A 19,787-nucleotide genomic window follows, 5' to 3' on the forward strand; every position below is an offset into this window, starting at 1 on the left:
GCGCATACCGAAAATCTGATCCTGACAGCCCCTCTATGGTCTGATACCACACCGGTTTTCATCTAACTCACTATCATCTATTGATAGCATCCTCCTTTACAAAATCCCAGTGAACACCTTGCCTGATACACTGATCAAGGAAGTACCTCGATAGTTATTCCAGTCTTTCCTGTTCCTTTGCTTGTAGACAGCTACAATTATTGGTTTTGCCCAGGCAGAATATACATTACTAACATTCCATCCTAATCTTATTACTGTGTGAAGCTATTTTATCCCTGCCTTCCCACTATATTTCACCAGTTTAGGTCTAAATTTTTCTACGTCTGTTGCTTTATGACAATGCAATTTATTTGTCATCCTTTCCACTTCCTGAGGCGGAATTTCACCAACAACATTGTCCTCCTCCCCATGAGCTCGGTTGTCCACTACGTCACCAGAAAGATTTCCTTCTACGTTGAGAAGATTTTCAAAAAATTCCTTTCACCTGTCCACCCTTACTCGTTTGTAGACAGATTTCACTTTATCTTAGTACTACAGATACTTTTCACTACAGATAAGGCAGTGGTCTGTCTCATAAAAAATCCCCGGAATACCTGCACATTCCTAACAGATTTCCTGTATTCAAAGTCGGTTATAACATACTGTAGTTTATTTCAGATCTGGTGTCTCTACCCTCCAATGTGTAGTGCTCAATAGCCTTATGCTTGAACAACGTATTCGTAACTGCTAATCTCATAGAAACACAAACGTCAAGTGAACGTTTCCCATTCTTATTAGCTTTCATATCTTCACCACAATTACCCATCAACTTCTCATACCCTTCATTTCTATTTCCAACTCTCGTATTGAAATCGCCCATTATCACTATCCTATCCTTGCTCTTGCCTCTGACAACGATGTCACTCAGTGCTTCATAAAACTCTTCAACTTCAACATCATCTGCACCCTCACATAGTGAAAACAGTGAGAAAAGTATCGTCCTAAATCCCCGAACAGCCAAATCTACTCACATCATTCGCTCATTTACGTGCCTAACTGATACTGTGTTTCGTGCAATAGTATTCCTGATGAACATTCCTACCCTACACTCTGCCCTTCCCTTTTCAACAACTGTTAAGGATATTTTTAAATCTCTTCCTCGTTATCTCCCCTTACCCGAATATCATTAACTTTTAACACATACAGATTCATCCTCCTTGCTGACTCAGCCAGTTCAGCTTTCTTTCTTCCATAAGCCCCATTTATATCAATAGCTTCCCATAGAATTCCATTTCGTTCGTCGAGTCGTTTTCAAGGAGTCCCTCGCCTGTCAAATGGAAGTGGGACTCCGTTACTTCCACAGTTCCGAGGCTTGCTTAAAACCTTCTGAGAGTAATCATAATTTGTTTATCTTTAGTATGTATTAAGATATCCTGCGGTGTCAGCATTTAGCCGGCAGTAGTTTTGAACATGCCGGAAACAAACGGCACTTTGTTGTCACGTTTATAACACCCACGAATGTCATGGATCTCAAAGGGTATCATGGGAACAGAAATACGACGTCTAATCGACTGCACCTTTGAAGTTAGCAGTTAGACTGGTTGAGGTGAAGATAGCGTCTAAGGCTTCGATCAGCGGCTTCAGTTCAACCCTTCCTTGTTTGAGCTCAGTGGTTCATCCCTTGAACAAACGTATCTTCTGATAGTGCTCCAGCATGTTGTCCCCATGCCAACGAGAAATAGATACGAGAGAAAGAGCAGCTGAGTTGTGATCAATCTTCTTTGTTTACTTCCCTCTTGATTCCCGGAAAAAGTGTCTCACTATAAGAGTCCACTTTGACAGTAGGCACGGCCTACAATCAAGTATGTTGCTGGGGCTGTACCTTAATTAAGGCCACGGCCGCTTCCTTCCAACTCCTAGGCCTTTCCTATCCCATCGTCGCCATAAGACCTATCTGTGTCGGTGCGACGTAAAGCCCCTAGCAAAAAAAAAAAAAAAAAACAATCAAGTATTAGACATCCAAAATAAAGGCAAGCAGTACATGATTACGGGTTTGGTAATACCGACTTCGAATTCAGCAGTATCATCAGCTACAATAAGTAGAGAACAGGCTCACGTGTCTGGAAGTACCGACTTCGACTTCACCAGTAGGCTTCACAGTAAGTACAGCACAGTCAACCTGACAAGTGCCAATTATCCTACGAAACTGGGAGCGTTAATAACTGCAATGTCATATTTCAACTAGTTTGAAACTTACAATATCGAGAGTAAAATCACTTTACAGCTTGTGGAACATGCAAGAGTAATATACTATTATCCAACTCAAGGGATGACTTATCGAAGTTTTCAATTGCTCTCTTGTAAATATATCCATATTTTTAGAGTAATTGGCAATTGGAAGTCGATTTTCCGGAGTATACATGATCATCTTAGTTTTTCATCAGCATCCCTTCAATGAAAGATATTAAATAACTGTATCGGAATGGCTGTGGGCAAACAACATAACTCCTCATCTTGTCTAGTACGCCTCATTTCGGCGCCACCAACGGATTTTGCAGTTTCTCAATAACCGCGTACCTTTTAGTGGTGCTAATTGAGGCTCCCTGTGCAGACTGATAAATGTAACAGACATCATTAACATCACTAAAACTAACATAGGTCTTAAGGTGGAAAATGACGATCCTTTTTCGTTTTCGAGTTTTTGCTGAAACGTGATCGTTGAATTGTTTTCTTTAATTTGGTGTATACTATCTAATACAGCTTTGCAACCTAGAAGTTCTTAAGGCCGCCTTCACACGTACCACTTTGCAACCACACCAAAACCACACCACAGTGGCTGGATGTGGGCGGCCTCAAGCTCTTATGGAAAAAGCAGTATTGCTTTCACACGTACCACACGCTTCATTCAAGTTCAACCACTGTCGCAGTCTGTGGACGATATCACCTAATGAAATGTCGCTGACAGTGATCGAACGCTATTCACACGTGCGACACGCCAACCACACGCCAGTAACAGCGCTGTAGCTCGACGCACACCTGTGATTGTGACTGCGAGACGTTCTTCCGACGATGTACTTTCCCTCCTAGGTGGGTTCTGCCGGTGTAAATTGTCTTTTAATTGGAATAACAAGTAATCGAATGTATCTTTGGTCATTCTAAAATAATTAAAAAACTTGTCATCGTACATTCTCCAACAATGATACAGTAAGTGAAACTGAATTTCGCTCCTCTTTTCTATAATAGGATGAATCCAATAAATTCTATTTCGTCTTCGTCGACGTAACAAAAGCCACAGCAATGCTCCCACTTCAGTACTGTGCACGTTTTACGACTGTAAAATGGTTGGAAAGATTGTGGCCGATGCGAACTTCAAACAACCACAAAGAACCACTTTGAGAGTGGTTTATTGTAGCCACAGCTGAACCACTCAAGAACCACCGTTTTGTGGTTGAGAAGTGGTACGTGTGAAGGCAGCCTTAAATATACGATTTGAGGAAAAGAAGTATAGGCGTGGCAATATTAACTGCAGCTGACGTTATGTACAAATTTGAAACCATATCTTCGCTGCAGGACCAATACCGCGTGTCTGACAATGCACTTCCTATCCATTATTTCCCGTAAAGACTGGTCACGCCTCTCAGCCCGTGTGATTATGCAGTCCATCAGAACAATTTTCATTTTTAAATTTTCCATTTTCCTATGCTAATGTGTAAAGGAAAAATGAGCCTTACCATACCGTACTGTAGGATTGTATGTTTTCATAACATGTATAGGAACTCCAGCAGTATAATTTATTTATTTCCCTTTACACGTTAGCATAGGAAAATGAACACAACAAAAATTGTTCTGGTGGACTGCATAACCATATGTGGCTGGGAGGCGTGACAAGTCTCCTGCAGCGATGGTGGCCATTGCTAAATGGGGGCAAGTTGTGGCACGAATTGGCGGGTTGCGCAGCAGCTATGGCAGCCGTACCTCGAGATTACGAAGCAGTAGAAGGTACAAGTGAAATTCTTCCTCCGATTCTGGTACTAATTCATTAATTTCGTGAAAAACAACATTCCAATCTGTAAGATATTCGTAAGTCATATACAGTGGAACCTTGATATCTCGAATCACCTCGGGAGCTAAATTTTACTTCGAGTTATCGAAATTTCGAGATGTAGAGAATATCGTTTTTGAGCATATATACCACATAATCGGATCATGTGTATCTGCGGGCTTATACTGAATACACTATTTTTAACAGTACTTAAAATTATACAAACAAACTTTATTTTACTCCAACACTTTAATTATAACCCTTGTTATAGTAACATTTTAGAAGGCAGGATAATGTCTGTACATACAGTAGTGAAACAAGAAACTTACATCCGTTATCACCTTTGGAACAAAAATCCGTTATTCTCTTCTGTTTGTTACTGTTAACCTTTCCTCCCTTCACGCTGAAACTTCTCGTCAATATCACGCAGCCGTGATTCGTAAATGGAGTTCGTCATCCGCGAACTTCGGAGGTTGCTTTCGTACGTGACCGGTGATGAATTCACACGCGAAAAACAGCGAGGCTTCGCCGAATTTCCGATTACTAGAACTTTTAGTTTTCCGGTTCCCGTCATGTTAGCTTCCAGCATCAACGGTCCGGCTCCATGGCTAAATGGTTATCGTGCTGGCCTTTGGTCACAGGGGTCCCGGGTTCGTTTCCCTGCAGGATTGGGAATATTAACCATAATTGGTTAATTTCATTGGCACGGGGGCTGGGTGTATGTGTCGTCTTCATCATCATTTCATCCTCACCACGACGCGCAGGTCGCTTATGAGCGACAAACCGAGCCATACGCTCTTTCCTTCTTTCCAGCATCAACGTAACCCTTTCTTTACGTGTTAACTGTTCCTTACAAACCATAAAAGAACCGTATTGCACAGATAATGTTGCAAAAAATTCGAGTTACGGAGTATTTTTTTCTTCAAAGGAAGAAATTTTTGCTTCGAGAAATCGAGAAATTCTTGTAACCGAATTTCGAGCAACAGAGAAATAAATACACGTGAAGAATAGCACAAACGGCCGGGAAATTTGAATTACTTCGAGATACTGAAAATGGAGATTTGAGATAACCGTTGACGGACCGGGCGAGTTGGCCGTGCGCGTAGAGGCGCGCGGCTGTGAGCTTGCATCCGGGAGACAGTAGGTTCGAATCCCACTATCGGCAGCCCTGAAAATGGTTTTCCGTGGTTTCCCATTTTCACACCAGGCAAATGCTGGGGCTGTACCTTAATTAAGGCCACGGCCGCTTCCTTCCAACTCCTAAGCCTTTCCTATCCCATCGTCGCCATAAGACCTATCTGTGTCGGTGCGACGTAAAGCCCCTAGCAAAAAAAAACGTTGACGGCTCTACAGTGGCTCTACACCTCTGTATTCGGCAGACAGAGAGGGTCTGGTCCCCATCGCCGACTGTGCTGAGAATGATTTTCCGCGATTATCCATTCTCCTGCACCACGGGGACAGTTCCTAGCATAGGCCAGAGCCACCAACCCACTCACCTCCTCCATACATCACCCTCCCCACTCCAAATCTCCCTGCTCTGGGAGAGGGCATTACCCTTAAAGAGGCCCGCCGTATCCCTTAGGGATACGGAATGAAAACTTTTGTAGTTAGTAAGTTACATTGCATTCGCAAGACAAGCACACTGATTTGTTTTGTAAGTCATTTCTCTAAAGTCTGGAAGGAAACATCATTTTTGGGATTTATAATCTTGACTTGTTACAGTATACGATACCGAATTTTATGTATATAGTTTAAAGTACTCTCAAATCCGGTGGGTTTTTTTTTTGCTATTTTTTCGGGGCGTCGACCTAAGATCTTTTGCCCCCAAATCTGGTCATACTGAAGAAATATAAAAATGTTAAGTTGCCCGGAAATTGCCCCGCGGATTGTCTGTCCGAACCACTTTCTTAAAACACCTTATTTTTTGGAGTAAACTTGATGTTGGAATGAACTGAAACTCTTCTTTTTTTGTGCTATGGGCTTTACGTCGCACCGACACAGATAGGTCTTATGGCGACGATGGGATAGGAAAGGCCTAGGAGTTGGAAGGATGCGGCCGTGGCCTTAATTAAGGTACAGCCCCGGCATTTGCCTGGTGTGAAAATGGGAAACCACGGAAAACCATTTTCAGGGCTGCCGATAGTGGGGTTCGAACCTACTATCTCCCGAATACTGGACACTGGCCGCAATTAAGCGACTGCAGCTATCGAGCTCGGTGTTCATTTTCCTAAGCTGACGTGTAAAGGAAAATGGACCTTATTAAACCGTATTGTAGGGATACTGTTTGCGTGGCGTATTTACACATTCCTTCAGCATAATGTATTTAAGATCCATTTTCCGTTACACATTCGCATAGGAAAATGAACACAACGAAAATTGTTCTGATGGATTGCATATCCATTTGTGGCTGGGAGGCGTGACCACTCTTAAGGAAAATAATTGATAGGAAGAACACTGGGAGATGCTAGGTTTTAGAAGTAAGCCGTCGAAATGGAATGCTACTTTAAGAAATCCCTGTGTTAATGTATTAAGGAACCATCATAAGATTATCCTGTTTTATTAGAAGCGTACCTTAAGTGGTTGTTAAGAAATGATGCAATGTAATCTGTATAAATTGCATGGTTACAACCTACCGCAGCCCCTTAAGAAAGGACTAGATGCTGGAAATAATTCCTAAAATAGTGCTTTTTAACGCTCCAATAAATTAACTGTTACATACTCACCACATAGAAGCACACTTGCATGTCAACGAATTGTGTCCGAGTTGTACCCCACAACCTTGAGCACAGGAGACAAAATAATGCTTGGCAGCTTGTCCAGGAATCGGAACAGGAACATGTGCGGCTGATGTCCACACCAAATAGCAAGTGACAACTTGCCATTCCTTTATTTCCAGGGAGCGTATGTCGAAGCAGCGGAGAGACAGAAATTGTAGTTCACTCTCTGCTAGAGATTTATATGATCAGCTCTTAGTTTCAGGTTGTGCTGATATAGGCTCCTGTAACGTTGGTGTGTTCGGTGACTGACACAAGCATAAGCACGCAGTTTGGTAAACAGCTACCCTTACAAACTCTTATGGTTTCTAGACAGGTCCCAATAGGTGAAGCTTTGATAGGGAACCGATATTCGGAAACGTATCTCTCCTGGGTTATAAGAAAAATATCGTCGCTGCCGGAACAAAACCTCCCATTGGCCGTTATGGTTCTGTCATCTAAGGTGCAATATTGTGTGAATATGGTCAAGGCATTCTCGCTCTTCATAATGTATGTGCTGAGGGTCAGTATATCTCCAAAAATATTATCACATAGGAGGTTTTGTCCCGGCAACGACGATATACCGAAATAAATGGTTGTGAAGATAGCGTCATATTCTGCTGTTAAAAGATCAAATATCTGAATGCAAACGTATATCAAAATTGAAGTAAAAGAGACGGCAGAATTTAACCTCAATAGGTGGAACTTTCATGATAGCAGGTGTCTTCCGTGATGTACTAAGAAATTCCGAATGTGGATTTCTAATAGAAGCACCATACACTCAGACATCTCAACAAATATTTGTAAGAAGTAGTTGCTTACCAGCTGTATATGGTACAACCCGATGCAGCATTTAGGAGAAAGTATTTTAATATACTCGATATTTTATGTTATTATTAGGTCATTTTGAAATCGTAGTGCAATGCTAGAATACACTTATATGATGATTTACTGAATCCATTTTGGTGATACCATTTCTCTTTTTATGATTTCAGGAAAAAATCGAGAATGTTTTTTTAGGTATCTTTACCATTGAATGCGTGATGAAGATTGTAGCGTATGGCTTGGTGGCTCATCCTGGAGCATATCTGCGCAATGGATGGAACTTGTTAGATTTTACAATAGTAGTAATAGGGTAAGTAATACTTCTTGTTATTCTTCTCAACAGTGCAAATATTAAATCAGACTGTACAGTAGATTCTAATCTGTATTTCATGTCATTTGAGTTCTATTATTTATTGAGACTATTATTACTAAAAATAAAGTGCAATTATACATGGTGGTCGAAAACAACGAAAACCGGGGATTGGAGAATTATTGAGCCTTAAATTCAAGAAATACTTAAACATGAAGCTTCATTTAATACTCCGAACGACAAAGAGCAAGCAGCTTGGAAACCTTTCAAATGGCCTTGCAGCAATTTATTCTGTACGAAGAAAGATCCGATTTTAAATGTGGTATCTGCAAACTTATACGCCCATCCAAGGAGCTTGAGTGTTGCATGTCATTAACGGTTTATTTTATGCATTCGCATCTCGACTTCCTCCCCAAAAACCTTGGTTGAGAAAGCGATGAGCAAGGTGAACGTTTCCAGGAAGACATAAATGGAGCTGCGTTACCAAGGTTTTTGTAATGATTTAATGATGGCAGACTACTGCTGGATGTTGTATCAGGAGTTTTCAGAAACCTGGTACCATAGGAAGAGAAAGTTAACTACATTTTAATCATACAGGGTATGTTTTTCATCATCTATTATATCCTACATTTACAGATATCAATACAATGCGTGGGGGCTGGGGGGACTAGCTCAATGGCTTAACTGGTGGCTTTCCACCCGAGAGGCTGAGGCTCGAATCCCAAAAGATCCTCTGTTGAGATTTACATCTTAAGAATCACGTAGCGTCAAGAAGGACATCCGGTCTTAAATCCCCGGCCAAAACCAAAATGAGTCTGCGTGGATCCAGCAACCCCAAAAATAACTGGGATAAGCTGAAGAAAATATTGTTTACCGATATCAATAAAATCCTGTCTGCTGTCATTTCTTGATGGACACAGTACTTTTGCATCCATCTCTTGACACAGACCACAGCACGGTGTAGCTTACATCTAAATCCCAGTCTCATCCATGGCTGTGACAATATGGAAATTGTTGGGGTTGTGCTGAGTAATACGTTCAGTGCATCTGAGTATTATGAGAAGTGTTGCTCATAGAGTCAGTCGTGTTGAAATAGCACTTTCTGATCCACTGCGGAAAGCAATGGCAAACTACCTCAGTCCTCATCTTGCCTAGTACGCCTCATTTAGGTGCTACCATTGGTTCATGCATTTTCTTTATAACCGCATAACTCGTAGTGTTTTTGAGGATCCAACTAGCCTCTGGGCTGATGACCTAACAGACAGATCAATAAAACTTGCCGCAATAACTTATTATATACTGTACTGTAAAGATTGTACGTGCTAAAATGAAAACTATCTTCATAATCAGCATAGAAAACTGATCTACAGACTTTTAAAAATTTCTGATGATGAAAAATATTCCATTTTGTTGACCAGTGAAATCTGGTTCCATGAAAGTAATTCACTCCTGATAATTTTGTCCTTGAAATGATCTATTTTACATTTTTCAAGCAAACTACCGTATAAACTGATAAAACGCAAACTAGCACCAAGATAAAAGAAAGTGTCTGTTGAAATACTCTTAGCATAGTTTGTGGACGTGTTGTGCTGATACAGCCGTACTTCAGCACCTTTAAGCAACACTGTAGGGGTCGTATGAACAACTGTGAGCTAAGGCATTAAGTTGAAAAACCCTCTGTATGAGCCTTTGACTTGGAGGGATTCCGGTCAGTTCGATGATTTTCATCCTGGACTGAAGATCGGAACATGGTTCACTCAGCTTCATGTGAACAACAAAGGGACTGTCTGATACGAGACACAACGGAACCGGTGACAGAGCCTAGCAATACAGCTAAGGATGTCATCTCTCTGATCTCGTCGAACTCCACTATGTGCAGGCCATCAGACTGGGCAGCAGTCGTCTCGGCAGGCTGACGCCGTTAATGGCTTACGTGTGCCACTGCTCTGTATTTTTGTGTTTATTGTCATGATCTTGTTGCTTTCAGAAATAACTTAACGGTGTTGGAGTACTGACTCAATCTGCACAACGCGTCCACAAAAAGCTTAAACATAATTTGAAGTAGAGTGCATAGATTTTGGGTATATTGTAGTTTATTTCCTGCCTTGTTTTTTCTTTAATGTCTCATTATGTTTTCCATTTATAGAGAGTATCCATATTCTACGAAAAGTCCCAATTTGTCTTATTCACTGGTAATTGGGTACTCATGTTAGGGTCTGAGTCCAACTACACCATAACGTCTTGTTTTCTTTTCAGAATAATAAGTATAGCACTGTCCAATTTAATGAAAGAAGGCTTCGATGTGAAGGCATTACGTGCATTCCGAGTACTAAGGCCTCTACGCTTGGTATCGGGCGTCCCAAGTAAGTACATGTTCCTCGGTTATTATTAAATATTTATATTGTTCATCAAGTTGTCCTTTGTAGTTACAGCAATAATCTCAAAAATCCTGCATGCGATTTTGGATTGTAACACGATTTCGTCATGTGAAATCCCATCTCATAAGTTCCGTACTTTTGTTTCATGCCCGAGATCAAATTTTACACTGATTTCCTATGTTGATTTATGAGAAGTTCTTTTTGTGTGTTTCAGGTTTGCAGGTCGTGTTAAATTCAATCCTCCGTGCCATGGTGCCTTTATTACATATAGCTCTCCTCGTTCTCTTTGTTATAATTATTTATGCTATAATAGGTTTGGAGTTATTCTCAGGAAAACTGCACAGCACATGCTATGATAATACCACAGGTTCGTTAATTGATTTAATTGTTATACTTCATTTTAAGGCAAATACAAGTAGAGATTACACTGCGCAGCTTTCTGAAGTACAGTATTCTTTTCCTTAGATTGCTTTTGTGAGAATGCGGCCCACAAAGCAAAGAAATGAGACATGACTAGCAATTAATTCTTGAATTCAACCACAGTAAAATGAAATTACACAAAATTCTTCCCTGAGTATAAGTAAAGGTTTTGTAGAGACTCACTCATATACTGACGAAGTAATGATAACGCAGATAGTTGAGTTTAACGATTGGAGCTCATTAATCAGGAGGATGGGTGATTTCCGACGAAAGAGTAGCGTTACAAAATTGGTGCAAAGTTTGGGCTGGGAAGACATGGGAGAAAGAAGACGAGCTGCTCGACTAAGTGTTATGTTCCGAGCCGTCAGCGGAGAGATGGCGTGGAATGACATTAGTAGACGAATAAGTTTTGAGTGGTGTCTTTAAAAGTAGGAAAGATCACAATATGAAGATAAAGTTAGAATTAAAGAGGACAAATTGGGGCAAATATTCGTTTATAGAAAGGGAAGTTAGGGATTGGAATAACTTACCAAGGGAGGTGTTCAATAAATTTCCAATTTCTTTGAAATCATTTAAGAAAATGCTAGGAAACAACAGATAGGGAATCTGTCACCTGGGCGACTGCCCTAAATGCAGATCAGTATTGATTGATTGATTGATTGATTGATTGATTGATTGATTGATTGATTGATTGATTGATTGATTGATTGATTGATTGATTGATTGATTGATGACATCCAATAAGCTATATACTGTTCAGATATATAAAACACAGTGGACTATTTCTTATATTTTTACATTGTGTCGGTGCCACGTAAAACACATTGTAAATATATATCGTCGTGGCACCTTGAAAAGTCACCATGTGATAATGTTTTGGCGGAAATACTGACCCGAAGAACATATATCATCAAGAGCGAGAAATATTTGAATAACCTCACCCAACTTTAATTGGCAAAATTGTATAGGCCAAAGTTCTAAGCTGAAACATTTTACGTAGCGGCTTTTATAGGCGCAACAACGATGTTTACTCTCACGTGAAATACATTTCGATTAAGAACCATCAGAGGCATTTCAGAAATTAGCAAAATAGTCAGTGGAATGTAAAACGAAGTAGCCTACATAATTACATATAGATTCATCAAAATCTTGTATCGATTTATTTGCACCATTTTGAATTGCCTTTACTGGAAGTAAGTGATGAACTTTGTCTAGTATAAATATCTTGAAGCAAGCTGTAATAATGTTATATTATTTACTTTTCCAAGGCCATTAATATAATTTTACCAACGAATTTCGAACTGCATATCACTATTCTATTATTTGTCGCGATTACCATCTGCCTATTAATAGTTCTGCTACGATTAATCTTTGGTTTCTCATAACTATATGGTTTTACCAGTTTGGAACTACGTTCCTTATCAGTGTTTTTCCTGTACTTTATTTTCTCATTTTATGAGTACAAATATTTTAGTTTATCTTCTACATGGCGTTGGAAGAACATTAAGCACGAGTTTATTATTTGTAGATAGCATCTGGCATTGTTGGATTATTTATAGCTTAATATTAGCCACTTCATAAAGTAAAACAGCACACAAGTTTCATATTATATTTACCGACAGCCTGTAAGCACAAGGCATGATTTTAATGGAATCGACATATGTTATATTAACATTATGAAGCAAACTTAATTTTCATTTAACAGAAACTGGACATAGAAACTTCAGCATTGAACATTAAATTGCCTGTTTTCTCTTTCTATACTAGAAGTGATTTAATATTCTTTGATGCAGAAAAGTTATTCATACACTCTGATTAGAGGGAAGAGAGGGCCTAATAGTCCAACTCCTAACAGATAAACTAAATCTAACCTAATCTAACCTAACTTATACAAAAGTTAACATTACAGGAACAATATACTGTAGGTGGATCATAAAAGTGACCTGCATTGTGTATTATCTCTCAGTCAGGAGTAGCAAGAAGTAATAGAAAAGTGAGAATATCTAAGCTATCGGCAAAAGGAATACAACAAAGCATTTTTAAGGAAAACACATTTACAATGGTCAGTACCGTATAAATACTGTGTATACATATTGCACTAACTGCAGTGTGAAAAGATTTCCCGTTTCATTCCTTTCAATATATTTTATCAGTTAATATAACGCCACAAAGTAAAAAATTCTTCAGTCTGAACATATTTCATCACTAATTTAGGGTTTACATAATTCAAAGTTACTGCGATGATAGACTCTTCATACTACTCACTGGTAACATTTATTGAGTTCTTCACAACTCAGAGTATCATATTTCTTAATACTTTTGGTTTCTTGTTGTACAAATAGAAAATAGTAAACTTTTGGAATCTTACGCAAAGACATTTCCTTTGCTTCCTCAGAAGAACATATTATTATGTTAACATTGCCTCGCTTTTCTAAGTATGGCATTTCTACGCTTTTGCTTTGAGGTTGGTAAAACTTAGTTATCCTTTAAAATTTATCATATAGTGACTAACTGTTCTCATGAACTTCCTGTTTGCATTTGTGTATTTTATTTCCTTGTCAATAGTGTCTGTTAATCGGATATCTGATGAGAAACAGAGTTTCTACTTTATACATTATTTTATATTAAAATGGTGACAATTATTGTAATAAAATATTTGGGTTTTATTACACAGTCATAATACGGGAAGCAAAGTAAACTTTTGGTAACCATCTGGAAATTTTGAGCACCATTTTCCGCCGAACATCAAAGAAGTAAGTCAAAAAGAATGGCATGATAAAAGAATTTCCTGTTACAGGCAAAATGATGCCTGATCCACATCCTTGTGGTAAAGCTGGTGAAAGTGGCTTCCAGTGTAGTGAAATTGCCTCAAATATGGTGTGCAAAGAGAACAGCTGGGATGGTCCTAACCATGGCATTACCAACTTCGATAATTTTGGGCTTGCCATGTTGACTGTGTTTCAGTGCGTTACACTGGAAGGTTGGACGGACGTATTATATGATGTAAGTAACATTGTTTTCATTTATAATTCTATAATAGTCAATGGCAGATTTGTACGTATTGTTTAAAATCACCAAATGTGTCTGCTTCCTTGAGCATTTCTGAATGAACATCTTAGCTCTTCGAGCATAATTTGAGCACAGGAGAATAAACGTACGGTATAGCCCCCCTGGAAGTCCTGAACTATTTACATGTTTTTCGTGTAAAACCTCCTTTGGTGATTTAATATGTACCATGTTAAGCAAAACAATGAAATGACAGTTTAACATCTACGCGTTGCTTTTTGAAATAGGCCTGTATCTTCATTCATTTTATTGTTGATATCACAAGTCGTTTTTTCAATAACTGAATTTTATAATAGTCGGTGGTAGATTATACGTATTGTTTAAAATCATCAAATGTGTCTGCTTTCTTGATCATTTTTGAACATTTTAGCTCTTCGAGCATAATTTGAGCACAGGAGAATATACGTACGGTATACCCCCATAGAGGTCCTGAACTGTTTACATGTTTCTCGTGCTAAACCGTCTCCTTTGATGATTTAGTCACTTTAGTTGGTTTGAAGACAACCGAACTGTTTCCGTTACTGTGCCTTGTAGTAGAATATTTCATCCAATAGAAAATATTTCTCCTGAGCTATTGCCATAACAGGTTTGATCTACATTTAATTCTATGTTTCTGTGATCATTTCGGGCCTTTCATTTGTCCCAGATATAATTAACCTCCGAAATATGACTGATATTCATATTTGCGGTAACGTTTGTATAAATAGCTGTGGAAGTGATGTCATGGATGATATTTAACTTGCTAACTTTTACTGAAGTAAGGAGGAAGCTGCGGGTATAAACCAGCTTCGGTGGTGGGATCATTCGAGGCGAAAGTAGGAGGATATGTTTTCTAGGGGATTAATGGAATCAACCATAAATGGCAAGAGAAGCAGTAGGAGAGCAAGGCAACAGCGATCGGACTCACTTTTTAATGATTTAAATATAAGAAATTTGGAACTAAACGAGGCTACAGAGCTAGTAATGAATAGAGGATTGTGGATGCGTTTACTTTATTCACAGAAACTTGTAGATTGAACGCTGAAAGGCATAAAAATCCACAATGGTGATGTATGTATGGATGGATGTAATGAGGACAGATATGACAGACTCACACAAGTGAGGAACGTTATTCTAACGAAAAAGGAATTGCTCTCTTCAAAATATATCGTCGCTTCTATGTCAAAACCTTGAATTTGACGGTGTTCTTCCCATTCTTTATTTCCTCTAAGACTGGTCACGTCTCCCAGCCACATATTGATATATATTCCATCAGAACAATTTTCGTTGAGTTCATTTTCCTATGCTCACGTGTAAATGTAAATGAACCTTAAATACATCATACTCTGGGAGCGGGAAAATATGTCATCCAAATATACATTCCTACAGTACTGAACAGTAAGATTCATTTTCTTTACTGCAGTAAGGGAAATAAAGGATAGGAAGACCACTGTCACATTCGTGGTTTTGGAATGGGAGCGACGGTATGTGCATGTTAGAAAGGTGTTTTGAAGGCTTTTGTGTATTGTAGAGAAGTGAAACGTGGAGAGTAAATAGTGTTAAAAGAAATAGAATATTAGAGTTTAAAATGTTGAATTTGGAACAGTCGGATCGGATCACAAACAAACGTTTCTGAATCGTGCTGGTGAAAGGAGAACGATGTGGTGTAATTTTCACCAGAAGGAGAGATAGATTAATTGGCTTCATCTTGTGGACTAACTCAGTCAATTTCTGAGGGAGAGAATAGGTGCGGAATGTAGCAAATACGTAGAAATGAAAAGGTTACCACATGAAAGAGTGGCATGGAGAGTTGTATCAATCTAATCTATGAACTGATGACCCAAACATCAACATTACATTTCAATTCACGCAGAGTTCAGGCACTACCTTATCGATGGCCTAATTCTAATACGACGTATCTGATAATGCTCTTGTTATCCAATTTTTTCCTTAACACGAGTCAAGCCTCCCAGTCACATATGGATATGCAGTCCATCAGAACAGTGTTCAATTTTGTATGCATGTGTATAAAGGACAATGAACCTTATATACAGTACGCTTAGGAGTGCTTAAATACGTCATGCAAACGTGTATCCCTACAATACGGCACGATAAGGTTCATTTTCCTTTTACTCGTAACTGTAGGAAAATGAACAGAACGAACATAGTTCTGATAGACTGCATAGCCATAACGTCGCTGCGCGTGCAATACCGGGTATCTGACAGTACCCTTCCTACTCATTATGTTCCTTAAGACTGGTCGCACAACCTAGGCACATACGCAGTCTATTAGAACAAATTTTGCTTTGTTCATTTTCCCCTGCTAATGTGTAAAGGAAAATTAAATTAAATTAAATTATACTGCAGGAATGCGTAAATACATCATGTAAGCATACATTCCTACAATGCGGTACGGTAAGGTTCATTTTCCTTTACACATCAGCATAGGAAAATGAACACAACGAACATTACTCTAATGGACTGCATATCAATATGTGGCTGGAAGGCGTGACCAGTCAGGAGAGAAGTAATGGATAGGAAGAACATTGTCAGGTAGACGGCATTGTTTTCAAGTGACGATAATGTATTTATATAATTTATTCAATCATTACAATCGATTACAATTTGTTTCAACATTCTGGTCTAATTCTTATTACTTTTAGATTGAAGATGCAATGGGCAACAGCTGGCAGTGGATATATTTCATCTCCATGGTCATACTTGGAGCCTTTTTCGTCATGAACCTAATTCTTGGTGTCCTCAGCGGGTAAGTTGTCTAGTAGTTTGGTGATATCAGTTACTCATTGACGTGTGATTTCATAAGAATTTGGTATTTCTTCCCCACAAACAGAGGGTCTGAGGTTGTTTGTACAAGTTTGCCGTTTATCCACCTGAAAACAAATGCAACATGGCCATAATACCAGCTTCTGGGTAATAGTCTATCGGAATTACAGCCTTGAGCTTTTATTTTATACTAGTGTACATTGGATCTGAATATTACCCATCTTTCATCATTATTATATTCTGTAGCATCCTGCGGGAATAATGGCGAGTATTGACGAGGAGAAGTAAATATACATCCTAGTCCTACTTTCCTCAAGGGCTGATTGATACGGAGGGATAATATCGTAGATCATCCCATTCAATAATAATAATAATAATAATAATAATAATAATAATAATAATAATAATAATAATAATAATAATAATGGTTTTACGTACCACTAACTATTTTTACGGTTTTCGGAGGCGCCGAGGTGTCGAAATTTAGTCCCGCAGGAGTTCTTTTACGTGCCAGAAAATATACCAACACGAGCACCTTCAAATACCGCCGGACTGAGCCAGCATCGAACCTGCCAAGTTAGAGTCAGAAAGCCAGCGCCTCAACCGTCCGAGCCACTCAGCCCGGCAATTTCAGATTTCTAAATTCGCTGTCAAGAAAGCGTATGCTCACTGATGTGCCAAAACCATGAATGGGACAAGACTCTTCCTAACCATTATTTCCCTTAAGACTGGTCACGCCTCCTAGTCACATATTGATATACAGTCCAGAAGAACAATTTCCGTTGAGTTCATTTTCCGATGCTCATGTGTAAAGGAAAATTAAACTTAAATACGTCATACTCTAGGAGTGAATAATTATGCCATGCAAACATACATTCCTACAATTCGGTACAGTAAGGTTCATTTTCCTTTACACACGTGCATAGGAAAATGAACTCAACGAAAATTGTCTTGATGGACTGGACATCAATATGGTGTGGCTTGGAGGTGTGACTATTCTTAAGGGAAATAATGGATAGGAAGAGCATTGTCACATTCGCTGTGTTGGCACAGCAGCGACGATATCGACGGCCTACTTCTAATACCACGTAGCTGTAAATGCTGTTCCTGTCCATTATTTCCCTTAAGACTGGTCACGCTTCCCAGCCACATATGGATATGCAGTCCATCACAACAATTTCCGTTGTGTTCATTTTCCTGTGCTGCCCTATAGTGGAAAATGAACCTTACTGTACCGTACTGTAAGAATGTTGTTTGTATCACGTATTTTCACACTCCTACAGAATAATGTATTTAAGGTTAACTTTCCTTTACACGTATGCATAAGAAAATGAACACAACGAAAGTTGGACTGTGAAAGCTGGAAGTGATGGACTGTAGGTATATCCATTTGTGGCTGGGAGGCGTGACCAGTTTTACGGAAGGTAATGGATAGGAACAGCATTGTCAGATACGTGGTATTAGAACTAGGCCATCGATATGTATTCTTGATCCGTTTTATCAAATTTTAACAGTGTCCAAAGAACGGAACAGTAAGTAAAGTCTTATGAATATGTAGAAATACCACCGGTATACTGCATCGGTTATTAACTAGATATTTTACTCTCGTTAAGTACATAGAGTTGTCGACCACATTATCCAAAGTCCCTAAAATGGAGCAATGGGAACAACATAAACCCAGTTGCCAAAGACGACAGCTCCCCTTCCCATATTTCTGGAAGTTACAACATGTCCCCTATTATATTTCTCATTCAAGATATATAATATATGGTCATACATTATAAACACATTCTCTAACTTGAACTTTTAATGCTACACAGTGACCTATCTCTATGTTACCAACTATCTATATAGGCCTATATATTAAATAACATGCCTGACTGACTGACTGACTGACTGACTGACTGACTGACTGACTGACTGACTGACTGACTGACTGACTGACTGACTGACAGATTCATCATGGCCGAGCCAAAAATTCTGGACATAAAGAAATGAAATTTTGGGGATACATTCATATTAGGGTGTAGGTGCTCACTAAGCGAGGATTTTTGGATATTCCGTCTACAAGGGGGTGAAGAGGGGGCTGAATTATTTAAATGAGTATATCTATAACTCAAAAGCTTAAAAGTTTACAGACGTAAAAATTGGTATTTGGAATTTCCTCTAAAAATAAAGAAACACGTATTTTTTGTTTTCGGAAAATCCCATTAAGGGGTTGGAAAAGGGGTTGAATACCTTTTATGATGATACATATATCTCAAAACTGAAGACGTCGCAGTCGTAATAATTGATATTTGGAAGCCCCTTTATAAATAAACACGCATTTGGAGGAGGGGTTGTGCAGAAAGGGAAAAAGGAGTTAAATTCATTTTATGAAGAAACATAAGTCTCAAAAACTAAATATGTTACATTTGTGGTAAATAGTATTTGGAAACTCCTTTATAAATAAAGAAACTGTATTATTTTGTTTTCGGAAAATTCACTTAAGGGGGGATGAAAGGAAGTGAAAAATATTTAATTCCTTTTATGGCGATACTTATATCTCAAAAAACCGAACGTTACAGAGTGAAAATTGATATTTGGAATCTACTTTCAAAGTAAAGACACACGTATTCTTTAGTTTTCAGAAAGCTCACTTAAGGGGAGTGAAGGAATTTAAAATATAGTTAAATTATTTGTGTGAGGATCTCATAGCTCAGAAACTGAAGATGTTACAGACGTGAAAGTTAGTATTCTGAATCTCCTTTAAAAATAAAGAAACACATATTTATGGTTTTTGGAAAGTCCACTTAAGGTGGGAGAGAGGTGGGAAGAATAATAGAAGTAGAATTCTTTATTATGAGGTTACCTCCTTTTAAAAAAAGGAAACACACATTTTTGTCTTCGAAAAATCCTTTTAAGGGGTGAAAAAGCTTAAAAAGCGTGTGAAATTGTAAAATTATTATATCTGCACTATTGTCGAAAACTTAACATGTTACAAACGTGAAACTTGGTTTTTGAAAAGTCCTTTAAAATACGGGAATGTGTTTTTATTTTCGGAAAAGACACTTAACGGGCTTGAAATGAAGCGAAGAAACAGTCGATTTTTTAATGAAGATACTTATATCTCAAAAACTGAAGATGTTGCAAACGTGAAAATTGTTATTTGGAATCTCTTTTAAAAATAAATAAACATGCATTTTTTCCCTCATGTACAGTTCTATGTCGCATGGTCATCTTATCTCCAAAAGGCAATAACATAAGCGCAG

At 38.6% G+C, this 19,787-nt stretch overlaps 1 protein-coding gene across 4 annotated transcripts in view; it reads left to right on the forward strand.

Moving 5' to 3' along the window:
• Positions 1-19,787, forward strand: part of Ca-alpha1D (Ca[2+]-channel protein alpha[[1]] subunit D) — a 1,069,984-nt gene that overhangs the window by 749,075 nt on the left and 301,122 nt on the right. For all 4 annotated transcript variants that reach the window (XM_067140589.2, XM_067140588.2, XM_067140586.2 and 1 more), the window contains 5 exons: positions 7,770-7,909; positions 10,166-10,272; positions 10,502-10,654; positions 13,505-13,710; positions 16,416-16,519. In XM_067140589.2, coding sequence (XP_066996690.2) covers positions 7,770-7,909; positions 10,166-10,272; positions 10,502-10,654; positions 13,505-13,710; positions 16,416-16,519 — 710 coding nt within the window. The remainder of the gene's footprint in view (positions 1-7,769; positions 7,910-10,165; positions 10,273-10,501; positions 10,655-13,504; positions 13,711-16,415; positions 16,520-19,787) is intronic.

The sequence above is a fragment of the Anabrus simplex genome, chromosome 2, assembly GCF_040414725.1.
Source record: "Anabrus simplex isolate iqAnaSimp1 chromosome 2, ASM4041472v1, whole genome shotgun sequence".
NCBI classification, from domain to species: domain Eukaryota; kingdom Metazoa; phylum Arthropoda; class Insecta; order Orthoptera; family Tettigoniidae; genus Anabrus; species Anabrus simplex.